Source organism: Microcebus murinus, chromosome 18 (genome assembly GCF_040939455.1).
Source record: "Microcebus murinus isolate Inina chromosome 18, M.murinus_Inina_mat1.0, whole genome shotgun sequence".
Taxonomy (NCBI): domain Eukaryota; kingdom Metazoa; phylum Chordata; class Mammalia; order Primates; family Cheirogaleidae; genus Microcebus; species Microcebus murinus.
The window spans coordinates 14954769-14978551 of NC_134121.1; the positions used below are offsets into that span (position 1 = coordinate 14954769).

The 23783-nt window shown below is 51.1% G+C and overlaps 3 protein-coding genes across 4 annotated transcripts; 2 read left to right on the forward strand and 1 right to left on the reverse strand.

Annotated features, from left to right (window-relative positions):
- The first annotated feature begins 1147 nt into the window (after positions 1 to 1147).
- Positions 1148 to 3571, forward strand: PSMB6 (proteasome 20S subunit beta 6). Of its 2 annotated transcripts, none has more exons than XM_075994195.1 (6): positions 1148 to 1311; positions 1748 to 1815; positions 2156 to 2287; positions 2402 to 2531; positions 3088 to 3232; positions 3336 to 3571. In XM_075994195.1, the coding sequence occupies exons 1-6, from the start codon at positions 1210 to 1212 to the stop codon at positions 3398 to 3400; spliced, it is 642 nt and encodes a 213-aa protein (XP_075850310.1). In that variant the 5' UTR covers positions 1148 to 1209; the 3' UTR covers positions 3401 to 3571. The 2 variants fall into 2 exon arrangements, with proteins under 2 accessions (XP_075850310.1, XP_075850309.1); XM_075994194.1 differs by having other exon boundaries at positions 1150 to 1311; positions 3356 to 3571.
- Positions 3572 to 6475: 2904 nt separating this feature from the next.
- C18H17orf114 (chromosome 18 C17orf114 homolog) lies at positions 6476 to 7594 on the reverse strand. The gene is made up of 2 exons (XM_075993932.1): positions 7513 to 7594; positions 6476 to 6769 (listed from the first exon to the last, which is right to left on the reverse strand). The coding sequence occupies exons 1-2, from the start codon at positions 7583 to 7585 to the stop codon at positions 6603 to 6605; spliced, it is 240 nt and encodes a 79-aa protein (XP_075850047.1). The 5' UTR covers positions 7586 to 7594; the 3' UTR covers positions 6476 to 6602.
- A 3173-nt stretch (positions 7595 to 10767) lies between these two features.
- On the forward strand, positions 10768 to 23349 carry PLD2 (phospholipase D2). Its single transcript, XM_012779409.3, has 25 exons — positions 10768 to 11201; positions 11402 to 11508; positions 11598 to 11728; positions 11829 to 11971; positions 12358 to 12463; positions 12556 to 12621; positions 12747 to 12805; positions 12946 to 13038; positions 13130 to 13282; positions 13745 to 13894; positions 16968 to 17051; positions 17186 to 17264; positions 18028 to 18138; positions 18319 to 18489; positions 18844 to 18970; positions 19161 to 19279; positions 19371 to 19484; positions 19619 to 19723; positions 19914 to 20002; positions 20111 to 20224; positions 20383 to 20432; positions 20710 to 20844; positions 21068 to 21221; positions 22199 to 22313; positions 22570 to 23349. The coding sequence occupies exons 2-25, from the start codon at positions 11403 to 11405 to the stop codon at positions 22792 to 22794; spliced, it is 2799 nt and encodes a 932-aa protein (XP_012634863.1). The 5' UTR covers positions 10768 to 11201; position 11402; the 3' UTR covers positions 22795 to 23349.
- The last annotated feature ends 434 nt before the right edge of the window (positions 23350 to 23783 follow it).

Consider the following 23783-nt stretch of genomic DNA (forward strand, 5'->3'; position numbering starts at 1 on the left):
GGTGGTGCATGCCTGTAGTCCCAGCTAATCGGGGGGCTGAGGCAGGAGGATTGCTTGAGCCTAGGAGTTTGAGTTTGCTGTGAGCTAGGCTGATGCCACCGCACTCACTCTAGCCTGGGCAACAAAGTGAGACTCTGTCTCAAAAAATAATAATAATAATAATAAAATAAATAAATAATAAATAAAAATTTGTACTTCAAAGGACACCAATAAAAAAAGTGAAGATAATCCATTGGGAGAGCAATATTTGCAAATCATATAACTAATAAGTTTCTAGCATCCCAAATATAAAAAGAACTCTTACATTTAACTGCTCCACCTAAACTTGTCACAAAAAAAAACCAAAAAACAAAACTCTTACAACTCAATAAAAAGACAATGAGAGCTGGGCAAGAAAGAGTGACGCACACCTGTAGTACCAGCTACAAGGGAGAATGGCTTAAGCTCAGGAGTTGGAGGCTGTAGTGCGCTATGGTCATCATCCATCCTGTGAATGCCACTGCACTCCTGGGCAACAAAGTGAGACCTCCTTCTCTAGAAAATAAAATAATACCTAATTTAAAAAGAAGTTGAATAGACATTGTTCCAAAGAATATATATATAAGTGGCAATTCGCACACAGAAATATGCTCAGCATCACTTAATCATTAGGGAAATACAAATCAAAACCTTAAGATGCCACTTCACACCCACTAGAATGGCTATAATCAAAATGATGCACAGTTACAAGTGTTGGTGAGGATGTGGAGAAATCAGAACCCTCATATGTGGCTGGTGAGAATGTAAAATGGTGCTGCTGCCATGGAAAACATTTGTGGATGCCTCAAAATGTTAAACAGTTACCACAGAACGCAGCAATTCCACTGCTAGCGTATATACCCAACAGAAATGAAAACATAGTGTAATCATTCTAACTCAGAGACCCTCAAGTCTATCTTGTGGGCCCTTTGAACTGCAACTCCAATAAAATCAGTACAGAGCAGGCCAACAGGAATGTTCTCTTCAGACTTTTTTGTTGTTGCTTGCCACACTGCCGACAAGTGCTCACTGTCGCAAAAGAACCGTACCTACGCCGTACTGTACTTGTTTCTTTTCCCTTCTGCCGTCAACCGCGGCGTAGCTTCACTCCAACAAGACCTCAGCGCGCAGCTAAAGAGAGTGACAGAGCGCTTTACGACAGTTGCTTTGAGGCAGCACCGGAGGAGGAAGATGGCGGCCGCCTTGGTAGCAGCTCGGGGAGTGGGGCCGGCACCGGCCTGGGGGCCGGAGGCCATCACTCCAGACTGGGAAAACCGTGAAGTCTCAACGGGGGTGAGGAAGGAGTCGGAGTTCATTACATGTGCTCAAAGCCTTACGCGATGGAACGATAAAAATCTGAGTAGGGTTGAGAGATTTGGTGGGAGTGATGGCGGGGAGGTGGACTGTGTTGTGCTCGAGACCCGGAGAGGTGTCCAGAGGATGCTGGGGTGGTGTGGTACGTTCGGAGTGGGAGGGTGTCCTGAAACGTGGAATTCTGGAAGCCTGGGGGGCGAGTGAAGCCCCTGGGCTTAAGGACGGGATGAGTCTTTTGGGATTTGAGGGTTGGGATTCTGGTATTCTGAGGGTGTTGAGGCCCCTATAAGATTTGAAAGTGGGTCGGCGGCGCACGAATTTCGTATTCTGGAAACTGAGTAGAGGGATCTTTGGGGTTTGTGTATGCTGGAGAATGTGGAAAGACCCAAACTCACTCCTTTCTCCCTTTTCCCAGACCACTATCATGGCCGTGCAATTTGACGGGGGCGTGGTATTGGGGGCGGACTCCAGAACAACCACTGGGTGAGCTCAGGACTGATCGTGGAACGTCTTCCCAGGTTTCCTTTCCCTCCCTGCCTGCCGGCCCACCCTTATCCAACACAGACCACTATGGGAAGGGATGTTTCTTCTCTTTCTAGAGATAAAGATTTGTCCCAGCTTCTACTCTACTTCTAGTTCCGCTCACCATTTGGTGAAATCCTTGCAAAAGTCTGTCTGTTCTCCATCCTGCCTGTTTCAGTTTGGATGAGAACAAATAGGCAATACTGGAATTCCTATCCCTAGGCCCTAAGGAAGTGGATAGTGATGGGATGGAGGTGGGAGGCAGGTGGGGTCTTTCCATCACTATTCTGCCATCCTGCAGGTCATACATCGCCAATCGAGTGACTGACAAGCTGACTCCTATTCATGATCGAATTTTCTGCTGCCGCTCAGGCTCAGCAGCTGATACCCAAGCTGTAGCTGATGCTGTCACTTACCAGCTTGGCTTCCACAGGTGCTATGGGGTAGGGGAGGAACACATATCTGAAGGCAATTGGACCTGAGAAGCTAAATGGCCTGTCTCCCAGGTCCTGACACTTCTTTCTCTGTGACTCCTCTCACCATCTAGCATTGAACTGAATGAGCCTCCACTGGTGCACACAGCAGCCAGCCTCTTTAAAGAGATGTGTTACCGATACCGGGAAGACCTGATGGCGGGAATTATTGTTGCTGGCTGGGATCCTCAAGAAGGAGGGCAGGTCAGACCCTCTTCTCCTCCCCCTACCCCCTGCCTAAGAACTGGAACCGTGCCTTCCATCCTCTCTCCTCATCCTTTTTCTATTTCGCTTTCCAGTCTCTACATCACTTACTCTTACTACTAACTCTCCCCAGACCAGTGCCACAATGGAAAGGTGAATATAGGCCAGGCGCGGTGGCTCACGCCTGTAATCATAGCTCTCTGGGAGGCAGAGGCAGATCTATTGCTCGAGCTCAGGAGTTCGAAACCAGCCTGAGCAAGAGCGAGACCCTGTCTCTACTATAAATAGAAAGAAATTAATGGGCCAACTAATATAGATAGAAAAAATTAGCTGGGCATAGTGGCGCATGCCTGTAGTCCCAGCTACTCGAGAGGCTGAGGCAGGAGGATTGCTTGAGCCCAGGAATTTGAGGTTGCTATGAGCTAGGCTGACGCCACGGCACTCACTCTAGTCTTGGCAACAAAGTGAGACTCTGTCTCAAAATAAAAAAGAAAGATGAATATACATGTGTTGGAGGGAAGGTACAACAAATGACTATTCTCTCTCTGTCTGGTAGGTGTATTCAGTACCCATGGGGGGTATGATGGTACGGCAGTCGTTTGCCATTGGCGGCTCCGGGAGCTCCTATATCTATGGCTATGTTGATGCTACCTACCGGGAAGGCATGACCAAGGAAGAGTGTCTGCAATTCACTGCCAATGGTAAGAATGTATGATTCTGGGCTGCTGAGCTTCAAACCCCACCTCCTCACCCCCACCCCAAGCCAGGCCTTCCAGTGATCTTAGCATCTGACTATGAATCCACCTTTTTCCTTTTATCCACAGCTCTCGCTTTGGCCATGGAGCGGGATGGCTCCAGTGGAGGGGTGATCCGCCTGGCAGCCATTGCAGAGTCAGGGGTAGAGCGGCAGGTACTTTTGGGAGACCAGATACCCAAATTCACTATTGCCACTTTACCACCCCCTTGAATCCCGGGATTGTAGAAGGCAGTAAGAGATACCCCATACCAACACAAGATTTAATAAAGTTTGTCAAAAAGAATCTGTGCTTTAGAGTTCTTTTCTTCACCTCAAGCATGAATTTATTTGGCCCACTCCTGTCTATACAGACCATTGCACACTGAGCTCAGAGAAAGTTGGAGAGGAGATGAAGGGAGTTTTTGAATGCTTCATTCCTCACTAAGCCTTTATGTGGGTGGTTTTCAAACCTCTTCTCCAGACCACCTTCCTACAAACTTCTTTTCCCGCCATATCCAGCTCCTTGAGCCACCAGAATGTGGTTGATGTGAGGCTACCAACATCTCTCCCTTTCAAGCCTAAGGTGGAACTCAGGATTATGACTGATATAGAAGAACCTCCCCTCAGCCTGCTTCTTGCCAGTCACCATGAGTGACTAAAGGACTCTTCTCCAACCCAGCCTCATGGTCCTCTCTCTGCACATTTAACCTCTGTCACCTCATCTGTGGTCAGAGCAGCAGTGTGACTTCCTTGGCTTTTGAGAGAAAGGTGGGCCTTGTCTGCAAATGGAATTAAGGTGAATGTTGGGTGGCAGAGAGAAGCCACTAGGAGTGCTTTTGGCTAGCTCTGTAAACTGCCGTTCCCATGGAGGATGTAATAGTAAGAAAGTCAGTCCTCAGCCCCTTGGATGGGAGGCTGTCTGGCCCCTCTGAAGTTGTCTTCTCTCAAGCCAGGCACCTAAAGGAGCTCAGTGGTACTCACTGATGATGATCCAGTCTCAGCCCCGGTTTTATTTTCTTCACTCTATGGATCAGGGAACTGTGGGAGCCACATTTGAAAACCTTGTAGAATATAATCCTACCCTAGAGGTTTCAGAGGGTAGGAGAGAGGCTTCCTTAGGAGGTAGAGAACTCCTGGATTAAATCTCCTGGATTAAATCAAGAAGAGCAGGCCGGGTGCTGTGGCTCACGCCTGTAATCCTAGCTCTTGGGAGGCCGAGGCGGGCGGATTGCTCAAGGTCAGGAGTTCAAAACCAGCCTGAGCAAGAGCGAGACCCCGTCTCTACTATAAATAGAAAGAAATTAATTGGCCAACTGATATGTATATAAAAAATTAGCCGGGCATGGTGGCGCATGCCTGTAGTCCCAGCTACTCGGGAGGCTGAGGCAGAAGGATCACTCAAGCCCAGGAGTTTGAGGTTGCTGTGAGCTAGGCTGACGCCACGGCACTCACTCTAGCCTGGACAACAAAGTGAGACTCTGTCTCAAAAAAAAAAAAAAAAAAATCAAGAAGAGCAGAAAAGGATCTCTGCCCCCAAACATGTGTACCTCCAACTTAAATAAGCAGAACTTTTTATTTTTGTGCCAAAACTTGTTCCCTCAGTCCTATCTCAAGGCATCATCTTTTTTTTTTTTTTTTTTTTTTTTTGAGACAGAGTCTCACTTTTGTTGCCCTGGCTAGAGTGAGTGCCATGGCGTCAGTCTAGCTCACAGCAACCTCAATCTCCTGGCTCAAGTGATCCTCCTGCCTCAGCCTCCCAAGTAGCTGGGACTACAGGCATGCACCACCATGCCTGGCTAATATTTTGTATATATATATATATTTTTTAGTTGGTCAATTAATTTCTTTCTATTTTTAGTAGAGACAGGGTCTTGCTCAGGCTGGTTTCGAACTCCTGACCTCGAGCAATCCGCCCACCTCGGCCTCCCAGAGTGCTAGGATTACAGGCGTGAGCCACCACGCCTGGCAAGGCATCATCTTTGATTCCTCTTTTGCCTTGTACTCCACATTCAATCAGGATAGTACGTCCTAAAAACTTTCTGAAGGTATATTTAGAATCCATCTACCTCTCACCATCTCCATACCACTGTCTTTATCCAAGCCAACATCATATCTTGCTTGGAAGATGACAGCAACCTCCTCAATGGCCTTGCTGCTTGCACATTTGCCTTTATATACGTTTTCCCATACAGCAACCAAAGTGTTCCTTGTGTGAGGCCATGTTACCCTGCTTAACATTCTTCAATGTCTTGCCATTCCACCTAGAATAATATTTTTGCTCCCTATCATGGCCTAGGTTAGAAGACCTAACAGTTTCCCTAATCTTAACACTCTGGTCACTGGTTTTTTTTTTTTTTTTTTCTATTTCCTAGAATCTTTGGGATTTTGCACTTACACTTGCTATATTTTCAGACTGGGGCTGTTCTTCCATGATTTTTTTTTAAATTAACTTTATTTTTTAGAGCAGTTTTAGGTTCACAGCAAAATTTAGTGGAAGGCACAGAGATTTCCCATATGTCCCCCTGTCCCCACAAATGCACAGCCTCCCCCAGTATGAACATCCTGCACCAGAGCAGTACATTTTTTAGAACTGGTGGACCTATGCTGACACCATCCCCTGGCTTTCACATGGCTACTCATCATTCAGGTCTCAGCTCAAATGTCACCTCATCAGAAAGGCCTTTCCTGACCACCTGAAATTAAAGCAACGTCACCCTTCCCTGTACCACTCTCACATTACCTTGTTTAGTTTTCTTCAGAGCAGCACTTATTACTATCTCACATTATCATGCTTATTTGTTTGCTTTTATATTATCTCCCTCCCCCTTCTATAAAACTCAGTGAAAAGACAAAATTCTTTCTTCTTGGTTCACTGATACATCCTCAATGCCTGGCAGGGTGTGGGCATTCGATATTTATTGAATGAATATGCTTCCTAACCCCGTCTGCCATCTTGCCTAGCCCCAGCCTCCCCAAACTCTTCTCACTGCAGTCAACCCTGAAGCTTGACTTCAGCAAACTCTTACTTTCCTCCTAGCCACACCTGGGCTCTGCATTAGATCAGCTGCCTGGTATTCACCATTCCTGTGTTGCCACTCCCACCCCATGCAACACTTCCCATCTCAGCCCCATAACCCAATACTAGCACCTTACACCCCCTCAATCTATTCCCCAACTCCCCCCACACACACACACACACATACAACACTTGGCAGCTCTGAAAGCATTTAATGAGAGAGTTATAAGGTACTTGGGGAGCCAGACACTGGGATCACAGAAATGGGGGAAGGAGGGTTGCCAAGCCTTCTTGGAGTTTCAGCCCTTGGTTGTCCCCTTCACATCGTGGAGTCATTGGCCGATGCTATGTCATGCAGCTGGTGGCGGAAGGAAAGGCGGGCTTTCCTGCTGAAGTAGGCACCAGCGTCTGCCAAGGGTAACCCCCCCTCAGCTACAGTGGGGGCTGTAGCTGGGCTGGGATCTGGAGGGGCAGCAAGATCCAGGCCTAAAAGGGAGGGATCCAAGGAAGAAGAAGGAAGTTGTGGGTTAGGGTTCAATTCTCCCTCATCCCCCTACTCAGAGCCGAGGAAGAAGGAAGCTAGGGAAGACGCCTGGGGTGGTGGGAGTGCTGGTGGCAGCAGCAGGGAGAGGGAAAGGGAGAAGGGATGTTGCCCAGCAAGGAGGGTTGGCTCTCAGGCAGGCAACCTGTGCAGTTGCACACAGTCCCCCCTATTCAGAAGGGTCAGCCTAGCTCCCAGCAACCTCAAACTCCTGGGTTCATGTGATTTTCCTGCCTCAACCTCCCAAGTAGCTGGGACTACAGGCGCAAGCCACCACGCCTGGCTAATTTTCTCTATTTTTCATTGTCTGGCTAATTTCTCTACTGTTAGTAGAGACAAGGTCTCGTTCTTGCTGAGTCTGGTCTCCATCTCCTGACCTAAGCAATCCTCCTGCCTCGGCCTCCCAGAGTGCTAGGATTATAGGCATGAGCCACCACACCCCACCTAGTGCTCTGCTTTCACCATCTCGAAATTCTTACATTTTTAGCAAGGGGCCCCACTTTTTCATTTTGCACTGGGCCCTATGAAGTACTTAGCCAGTCCTGTGAAGACTTGAGTATTCCAGCTCCCATCCCCCAGGGAGAAAGATGATCCTTTCTTTCCCTTTGCTGGTTTGAGCATTTATCTTTCTCCCCAGTGCAGTTGTCTATCTGCCTGACAGCCCCCTTTCCGTAAGAACATCCCGTACCTGTGCCTCTTTCAGTCCCCCGCTGTCTCCGGCACCCACACCATGGGAAACACCAAGCCCCCTTCAGACCCATCTCAACGGTGGAGGAGACCGAGTTGCTAGGAATGGCCAGGAGGGCCCCAGGGGGAGGGGTGTGGTTTCCAAGTCCCCCCACCATGGGCAAAACTACCACTTAGCCTCAGACCGCCTGGTGATTATAGGCGCCAGGGGATGGAAGAGGGAGAGGAGGGAGGAGAGAAGAGGTGGGGGGATCTTCCCATTCAAACACCTATTCTTTTATACCCCCTTAATTGGGAGGTTCTCTCTGGTCCCCATGGAGAAGCAGAAGATTGGGACGGGTGGCATGGCAGAGACAGACACAGAGGTGCTGTGACAGACAGATACAGTGAAAATTCAGCACAGGAATACCTGACAACTTGGTGCCAGACTGACACTGCTGGAGATTTGTTTGTCTTTTAGAATGAGAATTGAAGTGCCCAAGATGTAAAGTTTTAAAGAATATGTTTTTGTTTTTGTTTTGAGACAGAGTCTCACTCTGTTGCCCAGGCTAGGGTGCCATGGCATCAGCCTAGCTCACAGCAACCTCAAACTCCTGGGTTCAAGCGATCCTCCTGCCTCAGCCTCCCAAGTAGCTGGGACTACAGTCACGTGCCACCATGCCCGGCTAATTTTTTCTATATATTTTTAGTTGGCCAATTAGTTTCTTTCTATTTTTAGTAGAGACAGGGTCTCACTCTTGCTCAGACTGGTCTCAAACTCCTGACCTTGAGCAATCTTGCCGCGTGGGCCTCCCAGAATGCTAGGATTAAAGGCATGAGCCACCACGCCCGGCCTAAAGAATATGTTTATAAGATGAGAAACTTTACTAACCAAGGAAATGTTTATGCTCACATTAAATGGTCTGATAGCTCTTCTCCCATTATGAAGATAGTTGTAATTGATTAATTATGCTATGACATGTTATCTCATATCATTGAATCATATCAGTGATCTTTTGAGGTAACTGTTATTACTACCATGATTTTACAAATGAGGAAAGGGAGGCACTGCAAGATATCTGCTCAAAATCACACAGTTATCATCCAAACAGAAACCATGACCCCCTCAGAATGCTCACACTGAGTCAATCTGACCCCAGAGTCCGCGCTCTTCCCAGTGAACTTCCCAAGCATGTCCATAGTCATGGATGCCCTCAGCCAGGTCTGGGGTGGCCAGAGCCCAGGCTGGGAGCCTCAGGTCCAGAAAGCACCCTAGCCAAAGGCTCTAAGTACCCTCAAGTAAAGCTGTGCAAATGCTCTATCGTACTTCCCTAAGGGTGCCACCATGTGGGAAATATTAGGATGCACTGTTGATTCTGCTGGACTGCCTGACTTAGACAGAAACATTTGGTTTTTATTCTTTAAATGAACTTTACTGAAGTAAAAATATACATACAATTTCATGCACACATCTTAATGTACCCTTCCATGAGTATTGGCAAGTGTATACACCTATGCAATCACAAGTCCTATCATCACTCTGGAATGTTCCTTGTGTGCCCTTTACCAGCAATCTATTCCCCACACCCTGCCACAGGCAACTACTGATCTGATTTCCATCACTATGGACTGGTTTTGTCTGTTTTAGAACTTTATATAAATGGAATCTTATTGTATTTCTCCTTTGTGTCTAGCTTCTTTCAGCATAATGGTTTTGAAATTCATCCATCTTGTATGTATGTATTAACATTTTATTAATAATTTTATTTGTGGTTTTAAAATAGATTCATTGACATATAATTCACATATCATAAAGTTCACCCTTTTAAAATATACAATTCAGGCCGGGCGTGGTGGATCACTCCTGTAATCCAAGCACTCTGGGAGGCCAAGGCAGGCGGATCTCTGAGGTCAGGAGTTCGAAACCAGCCTGAGCAAGAGCAAGACCCCGTCTCTACTATAAAATAGAAAGAAATTAATTGGCCAACTAATATATATATATAAAATTAGCCGGGCGTGGTGGCGCATGCCTGTAGTCCCAGCTACTCGGGAGGCTGAGGCAGAAGGATTGCTTGAGCCCAGGAGTTTGAGGTTGCTGTGAGTTAGGCTGATGCCAGGGCACTCACTCTAGCCTGTGCAACAAAGCGAGACTCTGTCTCAAAAAAAAAAAAAAAAAAAAAAGCAAGACTTGAACACATTCTTTTACTTTTATTTATTTTTTTTATTTGCCTCGATTTTTCTAGTGTATATCAGGACAAAGACTTGAACACTTTCTAAAAGAAGATATAGCAATGGCCAATTAGCACATGAAACATGGTCAACATTAATCTCCAGAGAAATGCAAATAAAATGGCAATGATGTACCAAAAAACACCTATTAGAATGGCCAACACTAAAGATTGACAATATCAAACCTTGGCCATGCTGTGGAATAACTGGAACTACCATACATTGATTTTGGAACTGTACAATGGAATAATCATTTTGAAAAACGGCGTGGCAGTTTCTGACAAGTTAAACATACACTTACATGAGCCGACAGCTCCACTCTTCGCTATTTACTCAAGAGAAATGAACACATATATCCACAGCAAGACTTATTATATAGGAATGTTTATAGGAGCTTTACCCACGATAGACAAAACTAGAGAGAAAAAAAAGTCTGCTTTTTAAAAAAAGATTGAAATGTCTTTTAGTAACTGAAATAATTTCGTTCCCCCCTGGGTTGTAAATTCCAGGAGAGCAGGTTCCGTGTGTCTCTCTTATTTACTACATGGGCTCAGTGTCTGACACGGAGTAAGTGCGCAATTAACGTTTGGTGAATGAATGAAAGAATGCAAGCCTTCATACATTAATGAATCTGTAGTCATCATCCTTCGGGCCTTTTATTCCCTCATTCCTCGCTCGAACTAGCGCTCTCAGCGCTAGGCCCGATGTGCTTCGTGGCCGCCCGGGGAAGGGGCCTCGGCAGGTCGGGGCTGCGGAGGCGCGTCCGTGCGCAGCGCCGAGCGCAGACCCGGCGGCGGAAAGGCACGCTCGGCCCGACCGCGCGGGACTGACCACGGACAGACAGACGGCGGACCCGCCGGCCAGACGCACTGAGCGGGCCGCGAGCCCCGCGGGGCGGGGGGCGCCCCCGGCCAAGGGCTGCGGGCGGGACGCCGGGCGGGCCGCGGGCGGCGGGGGCGGGACAGGACAGACGAGAATCCCGCGGAGGTGAGGCCGGGGGGCCGTCCCGCCCCCGAGGGCAGGCCCTGAGCCCCGGCCTCGCCCGGCCTCGCCCCGCCCCAGCCCGCTGGGGTGTGGGCTCGGGCTGCGCTCCGCTCTGCTCCCTTGCTCCGGAGCCCGCGCGGGCTCCGGCTCCAGCTGCCAGGGCGAGGGGGCCGGCCAGGGGCGCCGCCGAGGTCCCGGGCCCCGGAAATCGGGCGGGGACGGGAACCGGCTGGGGCCGCGAGGCCGCCTGACTCAGCCGCACGCTCAGATTTCGGGTTTTCTCGCCCGGGCCGGAGCGCGTAACTTCCTCATTCCCGCCTGGACCCCAGCTCCCAGCGCGCCCGGCCCGGCCGGAGCCCTGGCAGCCCCGCCCCCTCTCGACCACCCCCGGCTTCGGCGCGGCCCCAGCTCGGGGCCATCCCGGCCTGGCTTGGTGTCCCCCGGGCTCTGCTTACGGGCCAGGGGCCAGGACTGAGGGACTCTGGATGAAGGACTGAGGTAAGGGATAGAGATTAGAGGGGTGTCAGCGGGGCCTTGCAGACAGGTGGGGCTGCAAACAGAGAGAGGTTAGGAGTCAGTGGGAGCGAGGCGGGAGGGGAGGATGAGGACCTGTGGGAGATGGAGGACGTGTCGGGGTTAGGATTGGGTGCAGGTTCTGCAGGACACACCACTCCGCTGAGGCTTCCGCATGCTCCTAGGATGGAGTCCCCTGAGAACCTCTTCCCGTCCGGGGATGACCTGGACTCCAGCCAGTTACAGATGGAGTCGGATGAGGTGGACACTCTGAAGGAGGGAGAGGACCCAGGTACACAGGGAGTACAGATGGCCCTCGGGAGGGGAGGGAGAGGATGGAGCCTCCTGGACTCAACGCTCATGGGCTTTCTTTCCCCCCAGCTGACAGGATGCACCCCTTTCTGGCGATCTATGACCTTAAACCTCTGAAAGCGCACCCGTTGGTGTTCGCCACTGGTGTTCCTGTCACAGCCCAGGTGGTGGGCACTGAAAGATACACCAGTGGATCCAAGGTGGCTGGCTGGCACCAGAGAGGAGGGAAAGGGAGGGCTGGCCAGAGTGGGGGGCAGGGGCCCAACCAGGGGACATCAACGCAGTTCCTCACACTCCCAGGTGGGAACCTGCACTCTGTATTCTGTCCGCTTGACTCATGGCGACTTTACCTGGACAACCAAGAAAAAGTTCCGTCATTTCCAGGACCTGCATCGGGACCTCATGAGACACAAAGTCTTGATGAGTCTGCTCCCTCTGGCTCGGTGAGGGGGACCAGACTGCTTCCTGTGAAGGGCAGGTGCCACTCACTCTCCTTTCTGCCTGTCTCCCCCTCAGCCACAACCTTCCTGCCCCAGGCACTTTCCTTCCCCCGACTCTGGCCACTGGGCCCCCTTCCCTTGACCCTGGTTACTAGGAGACTTTCCCTGCTCAGCTCTCCCTGTCCATGGTTCTGTGCCAATATCTCAGCTGGGCTGGATGCCCAAAATGCCCTTGGCAGCCTCCCCCTTCTCTTGTCTCCATTTCCAAAGTAGGGGACCTTCTCTCCGCCAGCCTCTAGGCCTCCTCCAAGACCACATCTCCAGTGCTTCGGGACCCAAGCTCCCAGCCTCCCAGCCTTTCCCTGACCCTCACTCCATCCTTTCCACAGCTTTGCCGTTCCCTATTCTCCCACCAGAGAGGCAGCCAACAGGGACATGCCTTCTCTGCCCCGATCAGGTCCTGAGGGCTCCACCAGACATGCAGCCAGCAAACAGGTGGGACCAGACACCGTGTCCTCTGGGAAGGCGTTTGGTGTGAAATGGCTCTGGTCCCATCTGTGTCTCCCTCTCTCCCATCCCAACTTCAGAAATACCTGGAGAATTACCTCAACCGCCTCTTGACCATGTCTTTCTACCGCAACTACCATGCCATGGTAAGGTCCAGGGACTGGATGCCTGGGTCTTTGGAGGTGGAGCAGGAGAGTCTGACCCTCAGGGGGGCAGAGGGCCAGTAGCTGAAAGCCAGGTCTCTCCTCTGAGGTTTTGTCTTCCTCTGCAGACAGAGTTCCTGGAAGTCAGTCAGCTGTCCTTTATTCCAGACCTGGGCACCAAAGGACTGTGAGTGTCTGACACCCTTCACCCAGGTGTCTGTAGACATCACTCTCGATTTCTCCCTGCCTGAGAATGGGGCAAGCAGTGCAGGGTGGGCCGGGGCTCTGGAGTCCTCATCCAGCACCTTGTCCCAATTGTCCCCACAGGGAGGGGGTGATCCGGAAGCGCTCAGGCGGCCACCGTGTTCCTGGCCTCACCTGCTGTGGCCGAGACCAAGTCTGTTATCGCTGGTCCAAGAGGTGAGGGCTGGGGCTGAGCAGCTGGGCAGTGGGTGGGTGACGAAGGAGATGGCAAGGGCAGGGAGGAACGCATGGAGCCCTTCTGCTCCAGGTGGCTGGTGGTGAAGGACTCCTTCCTGCTGTACATGTGCCTCGAGACTGGCACCATCTCATTTGTTCAGCTCTTTGACCCTGGCTTCGAGGTGCAGGTGGGGAAAAGGAGCACAGAGACACGGTATGGGGTGCGGATCGACACCTCCCACAGGTAAGGCCTCCCTGGCGTGAGAGACACCTGGGGCGTGGAGAGCCAGACCACCCAGACCACGGCCCTGAGGGGAGTTGAATAGCAGAGACCACAGGAGAGAGGAACACTTTTCCACCCCCTTGGCCATGGCCATAGTTTTGAACCTGGGAGCGGGGCCAGCCAGTTGCTTGAGACTGCTCTTAGGTCTGGACCCAGAGAAAGGGGGTTAGTAGAAGCCTGGGGGTGGAGCTCCCAATATAAAAGAAAAGGAAATTCCATTCTTTCATTTGTTCATTCCACAAACCTGAGTGACAATACTAGTTGCTGGGGATCCAACTGTGAATGAGGCAGAGGTATTTGCCCTGTCCCTGTGGAGCTGTGGTTAGGGACTAAGGGAGGAAGTGGAAAGAAGGGTGGAGTCTCTTGGCAAGGCCACAGTGTGGAGGGTGAGGATTAGTGGTCCTTCTTATTGTTCCTGCCCAGGTCCCTGATTCTCAAGTGCAGCAGCTACCGGCAGGCACGGTGGTGGGGCCAGGAGATCACTGAGCTGGCACAGGGCCCAGGCAGAGACTTCCTGCAACTACACCGGCATGACAGCTACGCCCCGCCCAGGCCTGGGACCTTAGCCCGGTGGTGAGACACTGACATCCCTTCTGAGCTTGTCTGTGGAACTTCTTGGCCCCTTGATATTCTCTGAATCCTTGATCCTCTCTTTTATGTCCTCTGACCCCTTCTGACTTCAGTGACCCCCCCCCCCCCCCCCCCCCGTGACTTCTCTAATCTCCCTGATTCCTGACCTCTTTAACCATGTTGATCTCTCTGGTTTCCCTCTGACCTTTCTGACCCCCAAATTCAGTAATCTACTCTGACTTTTGACCTCTTCTGAGAGTGCCCCATTTACCCCCTTTACCACACTGACCCTCTGTTCCTTATGATCTCAAATCTCTCCTTTATTCCTCATTTAATAAACATTTTCTGAGCAGGTACTATGTGGCTAGAATAAGTGCTGGCAATAGACACGAGCTCCTCTGGTTTAGGGAAGGGGGTGATCTTGTAATGAGACAATATGGACTTGCCATACTGGTGACAGACACAGGGTAATGAGCACAGAGGTGGGGCAGCTACCCCAGTGTGAGGCTGTCAGGACAGGTGTCCAGGAGAAGGTAACCCTGAGGTTTGCCTTAGCAAGATAAAGAAAATGGAGAACAGTCTAGGCAGAGAATATAGGAATAGCCTGGCGTGTTTGGGCACCACCAGGACTGACTGTTGTTGCAGAGTGAGGAGGAGCACTCAGAGGAGGGTCTGGGAGTTGGCAGCACCCTGATTAGTGGGCTAAGCTGAGGGGGTTGAACTTTATCATAGGCAGAGGGAGTCATGGAAGGAATTTTTTCTCAGTGGTGCTGTTGATATATATATATTTTATTTTATTATATTATTTATTTATTTATTTTGAGACAGAGTCTCACTATGTTGCCCGGGCTAGAGTGAGTGCTGTGGCATCAGCCTAGCTCACAGCAACCTCAAACTCCTGGGCTCAAGAGATCCTGGTGGCTCAGCCTCCCGAGTAGCTGGGACTACAGGCATGCGCCACCATGCCTGGCTGATATTTTCTATATATTTTTAGTTGGCCAATTAACTTCTTTCTATTTTAGTAGAGATGGGGTCTCGCTCTTGCTCAGGCTGGTTTCGAATTCCTGACCTCGAGCAATCCACCTGCCTTGGCCTCCCAGAGTGTTAGGATTATAGGCGTGAGCCACTGTGCCCGGCCAATATATATATTTTTAAACATAAGAAGTAATAATAGCTAATATTTATGTAGCATTTACTATGTGCCAGGAACAAAGTGTTTTGCATGTATTAACCTATTTGATGCTCATAACAGTTCTACTGGGCAGGTACAGTAGTTATCTCCACTTTACAGATGAGAAAATGGGCAATGGGAGGTTAAGGAACTTGCCCGAGGTTATATACCTTATATAACCTTGACTGGGCATGGTGGCTCACACCTGTCATCCCAGAGCTTTGGGAGGCCAAGGCAAGAGGATTTTTTTTTTTTTTTTTGAGACAGAGTCTCACTTTTGTTACCCAGGCTAGAGTGCCATGGCATCAACTTAGCTCACAGCAACCTCAAACTCCTGGGCTCAAGCAATCCTCCTGCCTCAGCCTCCCGAGTAGCTGGGACTATAGGCATGCACCACCATGCCTGGATAATTATATATATATATATATATATATATATATATATATATATATATATATATTTAGTTGGCCAATTAATTTCTTTCTATTTATAGTAGAGACGGGGTCTTGCTCTCGCTCAGGCTGGTTTTGAACTCCTGACCTCGAGCGATCCACCCACCTTGGCCTCCCAGAGTGCACAAGAGCATCTCTTGAGTCTGAGACCAGTTTGAACAAGAGTGAGACCCTGTCTCTACAAAAAAAAATTTAAAAAGCCAGCCATGGTGGTGTGTGGCTGTACTCACAGCTACTTGGAAGGCTGAGATGGGAAGATCATTTGAGCCCAGGAGTACTAGGTTGCAGTAAGCTATGATTAAGCTACTGCAATCCAGCCTGGGCAACAGAGCGAGACCCTGTCTCGTAAGAAAAAAAAAAAAAAAGACTGTGCTCTTAACCACCATACTAAATTGTTAGTTATAAAAAATTAAAATAATACAGTAACACATTAAGTAGAAAATTAAAGTTCCCATTCATCACACAGCCATGTACCCCCCTACTCTTTCCCTGTACCCCCTCTTGACAACTCCATTTCTCTTCATGAAAGTAAAGCTGGCAGTAGTTTGATATCTATCCTCCTAGAACCTAGGACCTAGATCTTTTCATGCATATTTTTATATACACATGCACATGTTTTTGTTTTGATGTAAATGAGATCACATACCCTCTTCCATGCCTTTTTTTTTCAGTTAACACATGTGTTAGAGATTAGATATTTAGGTTATTTCCCATTTTTCACTCTTACAATGCTGCAGTAAATACAATCTTTGTCTAAGCATTTTATAGGGTGAATTTCTAAAAACAGAATTACTATGGACTCCTTCCCTTCCCCTCCCTTTCTACCAAAAAAGAAAAAAAAAATGAAAAAAAATTACTGTATTTAATGGTATTAAAGGGTATGTGCATTTAATATTTTGATAGACAGTGTCAAATTATCTTCTGAAAGGTCTAAATAATCAATATATATTCCCATGGTCTGTGAGAATACTTCCTTCCCCATATGTTAATATTGAATGTTACCAGTGATTTTAATTTTGATAATCTGGTAGATTTTTTAAAAAATGTTATTTCATTTTAGTTTCAGTGTCCTTGTTTATCAGCGAAACAGAACATCATTTCCCCTGATTGACCATTTTAATTTCCTCTGTGAACTGTCAGTTCTTATTCTTTGCTCATTTTTCAGTTGGCTATGTCTTTTTCTTATTGATTTGTTGGTGTTCCCTTTATGTGATGTGTTAGTTCTCTCAATCTTCAGTGTCTTTAATTTATTGCGTCTTTTGTAGTTTTTATTTTGATTTAGCTCATAATGGCCGTCCCCATTTTGATATATCCAATCCCATCTGTCCTCTCTGATCATTCCTGATCTTTGACCCTGCTGTCACCTCTGACCCATGGCTGTCCTCCGGTCTTCACTCTCCAGAGCTTTCTGGCTTCTGGCTCCCCTGACCTCCTTGGCTTGGGCTCCCCCCAGGTTTGTGAATGGGGCAGGTTACTTTGCTGCTGTGGCAGATGCCATCCTGCAAGCTCGAGAGGAGATTTTCATCACAGACTGGTGGTGAGTGGGGAGGGGCTCACGGAGGAAGGGACAGGATTGGGGCTGGGGCCCATCAGCAGATGGGAGGAGAGGGGGAGGCGAGGCCGGTTGTCTGGGGGTGTAGCTTGCCCTGAATACCCCGCTCCGAATCCCAGGTTGAGTCCTGAGGTTTACCTGAAGCGTCCGGCCCACTCAGACGACTGGAGACTGGACATTATGCTCAAGAGGAAGGCGGTGAGGAGAGTGGTCAGGCTGGAGGGGGCTCGGGGTTGTCTGTGGGTGGCGGTTGATTAGAAGGGCTGCAGCGTGGGAGAAGGGAGGGAACCTAAGGTGTTAAGGGAGGGCGAGTGCCCGTCCTGGCCCTGTGCCTGTCAGACATCACCTCCTCCCTCTCCGTCTTCCCTGAGGAGTGCTGATACCTTCCTCTTCATGCTCCCCTCCGCCTGGCAGGGATTTCTCTCCCAGTACGCGGAGCACTTTACTGTGTTACCCGGGAGTGCCCATGTCTACTCTCTCACTGGACTAATTAACATCACTAGTTGCAGTCCAAGGCACAGTGCCTGCCACGCAGCGGGCCTCTGTGGATGTTGATGGATGGGAGGAAGGATGCACAGATGAAGGATGGTGGGCGGCAAGTGGATGGATAGAGGATAGAAAGGGAGATGGATGGGAGAATATGAGTTGGAAAAGTGGAGGGACAGGAGGGTGAGGGTAGATGGATGGGTGAATGATAGGTAGTAGAGGAGGGGATGAGTAAACGGTTGGGAGATGGATGGAGAGATAATGTGGGGTATGTGGCTAGATGCATGGGTGGATGAGTGGGCGAGCAGACCGATGACATTCAATCTAAGTTTGCTGCACGCAGCAAAGCAGTGTGTATGTGGCAGAGCCTCCCAGGCAGGGTGGAGGGACATACAGGAATCCCGAGCATGGGGAGGGGTTTGGGAGGGTGGAAAGGGGCTGTTCTCCAAGGATCTGATTCCTCACTCACCACCAGGAGGAGGGTGTCCGTGTGTCCATACTGCTATTTAAGGAAGTGGAATTAGCCTTGGGCATCAACAGTGGCTATAGCAAGAGAACTCTGATGCTGCTGCACCCCAACATAAAGGTGACTGTCTGACCTTGGAGACACTTCCCACACTAGAACCCTCCTCACCACATGTTCCCAGCCCCCAGCCCTCTCTCTCCCGGAAGGTCTCATCCTTCCATCTTCTTGTTCTCCCTCCCATTGCCTCTTCTGTCTTCCCGCACCTGAACCCCCCCATGAACATGTCCATACCTGCTCCAGGTGATGCGCCACCCAGACCAGGTGACGCTGTGGGCCCATCATGAGAAGCTCCTGGTGGTAGACCAAGTAGTGGCCTTCCTGGGCGGGCTGGACCTTGCCTATGGCCGCTGGGATGACCTGCACTACCGACTGACTGACCTCGGGGACTCCTCTGAGTCAGCCGCCTCACAGGTAGCTCCCCGGAGGCCTTCCTGAGCGCCCCCAAACTCAGATAACCCAAATCCACACCCCTTCCCAGCTCCAGCCTTCCCCCTCCAGTCATTGCAGGCATGCCCACCTCAGCGTTCCTTAACCTTTCTGGGACTGCAAGAACTCACTTAGAAAATGCTACACCCCAGTGCCATCTAAGGATATTGGATGTCCAACGCAGTCATTGGGGAGGGCTGAGGAATGAAACTGTCTCTGTCATTCTCACTGTCTCTGTCTCTCTCACACTCTTTCAGTGCTCCTATCTTCTCTTGGCCTTGGCCCTGGCTGGCCCCATGACCTCCCCTTGCCCCTGGCTTGGGTATGTTCCCCCTACAGCCTCCCACCCCGTGCCCAGACTCTCTGGCCACCCCAGACCTCTCTCACAACCAATTCTTCTGGCTGGGCAAGGACTACAGCAATCTTATCACCAAGGACTGGGTGCAGCTGGACAAGCCCTTTGAAGGTGAGCCCCTCTCTTCCAAAGCCCCCAAAAGCTGGGAGCGGGGGCAGAAGTTGGGGCTGGGACTGAGGATGGAACAAGAGGGGCCAAGGGGAGTGCAGCCTTGCCTCCAGCAGTCTCCTCCTCCTCCCTGCCCTAAGTGTCCCCGAGAGACCAGCTCTGGCCACTCCCCTGACTATCCTGCGACCCCCAGATTTCATTGACAGGGATACTACACCCCGGATGCCATGGCGGGATGTTGGGGTGATTGTCCATGGCCTGCCTGCCCGGGACCTCTCCCGGCACTTCATCCAGCGCTGGAACTTCACCAAGGTGCTCACCCCTCCAGTGGGGGCTGGAAGTAGGGGAGGGAGGCAGGGTCAGCTTGCCACCTCCTGCTGACTCTGCCATGCCTCCACCTCAGACCACCAAGGCCAAGTACAAGATACCTATGTACCCCTACCTGCTGCCCAAGTCCACCAGCACTGCAAACCAGCTCCCCTTCACGCTCCCAGGGGGACAGTGCACCACTGTGCAGGTGAGGCTCCCCACTTCAGCCAGCACCGCCCTTCCCTTCAACCCAGCGCCCCAGCTTACTCTCCCTGATGCGCAAGTCCCCCAGACTCCTCCTCTCCTGGGACTGGAACCACTTCCTATTCACTGTCCCTCTAGGTCTTGCGGTCAGTGGATCGCTGGTCAGCGGGAACTTTGGAGAACTCCATCCTCAATGCCTACCTGCACACCATCAGAGAGAGCCAGCACTTCCTCTACATTGAGGTCTGGCTGGGTGAGGGCAGAAGGAGAGAATGGATGGGATGTCCCAAGAGAGAGGCCTGGGAAGTCAGTGGGGCCGTAGCTGGGCTGGAACAGGAGCAGATGCCTGGAGCCTGGGAGCAGGGACAGGGCTGGGAGCTGAGGGCAGGGGCTGGGTGTGTCTGCTGATATCTGTCTCTGGTCCCTGCCATAGAATCAGTTCTTCATTAGCTGCTCAGATGGGCGGACGGTTCTGAACAAGGTGGGCGATGAGATCGTGGACAGAATCCTGAAGGCCCACAAGTAAGGTGGACTGTCCGGAAGGTGGGGGCCGTGAGTGTGGCTCAAGCCCCACTGGAGGGGGTGGGGGTCGAGGGACCGGTCACACCTCTGACTCCAGCCTCTCCCCAGACAGGGGCAGTGTTTCCGAGTCTACGTGCTTTTGCCCTTGCTCCCAGGCTTTGAGGGTGACATCTCCACAGGTGGTGGCAACTCCATCCAGGCCATTCTGCACTTTACTTACAGGTACAGACCCCTTGCCAGACTCTGCCTCTCAATGTCCACCCCCTGTGCCCCTTCCTGACTCTGTCCTGATCTCTCCTCCCTGCTGGACCTTTGAGGGCCATGTCTCTCCTGACCTCTTCCTCCCTCTCCGTCCTCACCCTTTTTTTTTCTTCTCTCAGGAGCCTGTGCCGTGGGGAGTATTCCATCCTCCATCGCCTCAAAGCAGCCAGTGAGTGCCAGGAACTGGGGGTTCAAGCCCTGGGCCCTGGGGAGAGGGAGATTGGGGAGCTGTAGGCCTGGGAATGTGGGGAAGGAGGCTGTCATCCTTGTGTGCCTCCAAGGCTACTCAGACCACAGGTGGCCTTTCACTGCAGGGAGAATCATATAGACCAGACTCTAGGAAGGCCTCCTGAAGTGAGAAGAGAGGTGGGACAGGCCCCCATCTGCACACAGGGGGTACCTTGACCCTACTCCCCTCTCTCCTATCCCATCTCTCTCCTGCGCAGTGGGGACCGCGTGGCGGGACTATATTTCCATCTGCGGGCTTCGCACTCACGGAGAGCTGGGCGGGCACCCAGTCTCAGAGCTCATCTACATCCACAGCAAGTTGCTTATTGCGGATGATCGGACAGTCATCATTGGTCAGAGCCGGATCTGGGCCCCTGGCAGTGAGAGGAGGGTGGAGAGGGACAGGGGGATGAGGGAGTGGGATGACAGGATGACAGGGTCTGCAGGCTGAGTTTCCCCTGGGGGTGGAGGTGAAAGAGGGTGTTGCCCTCAGGCCAGTGCCCTGCTAAAGGTGATGGGGCATGGGGGTGGTTCCCCTGGGCCGAGACAGACATAGTATGCCCCCCATGACCCCAGGTTCTGCAAATATCAATGACCGGAGCTTATTGGGAAAGCGGGACAGTGAGCTGGCTGTGCTGATTGAGGACACAGAGATGGAACCATCCCTCATGGATGGGGCAGAGTATCAGGCGGGCAGGTTTGCCTCGAGTTTACGGAAACACTGCTTCAGGTAGAGCCTGGGAGGGGTGCCACAGGTGGGGGGCAATTGGGGGGGTCTGCCTTTTGAGCCAGACGTGATGGCTGCTTAGAAGTAGTACTGGATTCCCAATAGGCAGACATCCAGCTTAGGGGGTGAACAAGGCAGGAACACCAAAAAAATGAGAAAAAAATATTTAAAAAATAAAAAATAGGCCGGGCGTGGTGGCTCACGCCTGTAATCCTAGCACTTTGGGAGGCTGAGGCGGGCGGATTGCTCAAGGTCAGGAGTTCGAAACCAGCCTGAGCGAGACCCCGTCTCTACCAAAAAGAGAAATAAATTAATTGACCAACTAAAAATATATATATACAAAAAATTAGCCGGGCATGGTGGCGCATGCCTGTAGTCCCAGCTACTCGGGAGGCTGAGGCAGTAGGATCGCTGAGCCCTGGAGATTGAGGTTGCTGTGAGCCAGGCTGACGCCACGGCACTCACTCTAGCCTGGGCAACAAAGTGAGACTCTGTCTCAAAAAAAAAAAAATAGTCCGGGGCCCAGTACAGTGGGTCACGCCTGTAATCCTAGCACTCTGGGAGGCTGAGGTGGGAGGATCCCTTGAGGTCAGGAGTTCAAAACCAGCCTGAACAATAGTGAGACTCTGTCTCTACTAAAAATAGAAAATATTAGCTGGTGTCAATGGCATGTGCCTGTAGTCCCAGCTACTCAGGAGGCTGAGGTGGGAGGATTGCTGGAGCCCAGGGGTTTGAGGTTGCAGTGAGCTAGGCTGATGCCACTGCATTCTACCCAGGGTGACAGTGAGATTCTGTCTCAAAAAAAAAAAAATTAAAAATTAATTTTTTTTTGAGCATCAAAGTCTGTTGGACTCCTTTATACTTATTTTACTCTTTTATATTACATTTATTTTGATTACTTGAGTAGGGACAATATAACTTCTGGTACTCAGGTTTTTGTGGGATTAACCTGGCCCTGCTGGGACCCCTGTCTCCCTCAGTGTGATTCTTGGGGCAGATGCCCGGCCAGACCTGGATCTCCGAGACCCTGTCTGTGATGACTTCTTCCAGCTGTGGCAAGAGACAGCTGAGAGAAATGCCAATATCTATGAGCAGGTGCGAGCTCAGTGGGGATGGCCTGGGGGAATTTACAGATTATCCTGCTCAGGGTGGGATGGAGCGAAGCCCCTCCACACAGTCATTCTTAGAAGGGGGATGAGAGTCTGGGGGGCATTTGCTGCCAAGGGATTCAGTGGCCGGGGGCGGTGTGGGGGTGTCAGAGATGGTGTGGGGATGGGGGAGCCCAGCTGGGCTTGGCTTTTTGGGCGAGTCTCCCCAAGCCTTACTGGCTTCTGTGCCCCCTTGCCCACAGATCTTCCGCTGCCTGCCGTCCAATGCCACACGTTCCCTGCGGACACTCCGAGAGTATGTGACTGTGGAGCCCCTGGCCACAGTCAGCCCTCCCTTGGCCCGGTCTGAGCTCACCCACATCCAGGGCCATCTGGTACACTTCCCCCTCAAGTTCCTAGAGGATGAGTCTTTGCTGCCCCCCCTGGGCAGTAAGGAGGGCATGATACCCCTAGAAGTGTGGACATAGCTGAGGCTCCAGATGAGGAGAGGTCACCAGCTGCTGGGGTCCACCAGATCTGGCTCCCTTACCTTAACCCTGAGGTCAGAGGGCAGTGCCCTCTGGGGAGACAGGCATCCCTGAAGGGGACTAGAGAAGAAGTCACAGAAGACCTTGACTTGAGAAGGAGCCAAAGAGGGCACTCCCAACGCAGGGCTGGGGTGGCAGGAGAGAGTCCAAAGGAATTTCATCCTCCCTGCTGCCCAGTTCAAACCACTACCACAGAGGAGAAGCACAACTCCTGCCAGGGTGATCAGGGTCAAGCCTCTTATTCCAGGAGGAGTGGACTCTGCCCTAGGCCTTCCCCATCTCCCCTTCCTCCTCCTGCCCCTAAACCCCCTCCCTGCCCCAGGGCCTCTCCTAGCCTAGTACTGCCAAGGTGGAGGGAAGGATGAAGCCACTTTTGGCTTCAGCCTCCACTAGAGATGGGAAGGGGGGCACACTAACTCCCTGTACCAACCCGCTGACAGACACTAACTCTGTATCCGTTTGGTAAGCATTTCATAAATAAAAGTATAGAAAAGGTCCGTGCCTGTTCCTTGAAGGAACTGAGTGCTGGTCTCAGCCTCCCCTCCCTGCCTACACAGGGCACTAGTCGCCTTCACCTTATCTCCACCCCACTCCTTTCTTCTTTCTCCTGTCCCCATCTCTGTTCTACTTGTCTGTGGCTCTGGGAGCTGGGCCACCTGGCTCCTGAGAGGTGGTCATACAGTGCTACCTGGGAGAAGGAAGAGCAGGGCCAAACCAGGGCGCCTGGACAAATGCCGAGCTGACCTTGCAGCTGCAGATGAGGGAGGTGTGCAATGAGAAGGGCCTGGAAAGGCCACCTCTCCTTCAAAGGATAGCCCTGGTGGAGGCTTTGGGAAGTCCCTTTGGGAGTGGTTAAGGGTATAGGATTGAGGTTAAGGAGAACTAGGCCCAAATCGCAGACTTGTCAGTTGGAATCTAGGTGACCTTGT

Bases quoted from the DNA above. Each gene is read 5' to 3' on its own strand.
- PSMB6 (XM_075994194.1), top strand. From the start codon at position 1,210: ATGGCGGCCGCCTTGGTAGCAGCTCGGGGAGTGGGGCCGGCACCGGCC. The intron at 2,288-2,401 runs GTGCTATGGGGT...CTCACCATCTAG, and splicing joins TACCAGCTTGGCTTCCACAG to CATTGAACTGAATGAGCCTC. The intron at 3,233-3,355 runs GTAAGAATGTAT...TTTTATCCACAG, and splicing joins TCTGCAATTCACTGCCAATG to CTCTCGCTTTGGCCATGGAG.
- C18H17orf114 (XM_075993932.1), bottom strand. From the start codon at position 7,585: ATGGGTCTGAAGGGGGCTTGGTGTTTCCCATGGTGTGGGTGCCGGAGA. The intron at 6,770-7,512 runs GTACGGGATGTT...CCTCCCTTTTAG, and splicing joins GGGGACTGAAAGAGGCACAG to GCCTGGATCTTGCTGCCCCT.
- PLD2 (XM_012779409.3), top strand. From the start codon at position 11,403: ATGGAGTCCCCTGAGAACCTCTTCCCGTCCGGGGATGACCTGGACTCC. The intron at 12,622-12,746 runs GTAAGGTCCAGG...CTTCCTCTGCAG, and splicing joins ACCGCAACTACCATGCCATG to ACAGAGTTCCTGGAAGTCAG. The intron at 18,971-19,160 runs GTGAGCCCCTCT...TGCGACCCCCAG, and splicing joins GCTGGACAAGCCCTTTGAAG to ATTTCATTGACAGGGATACT.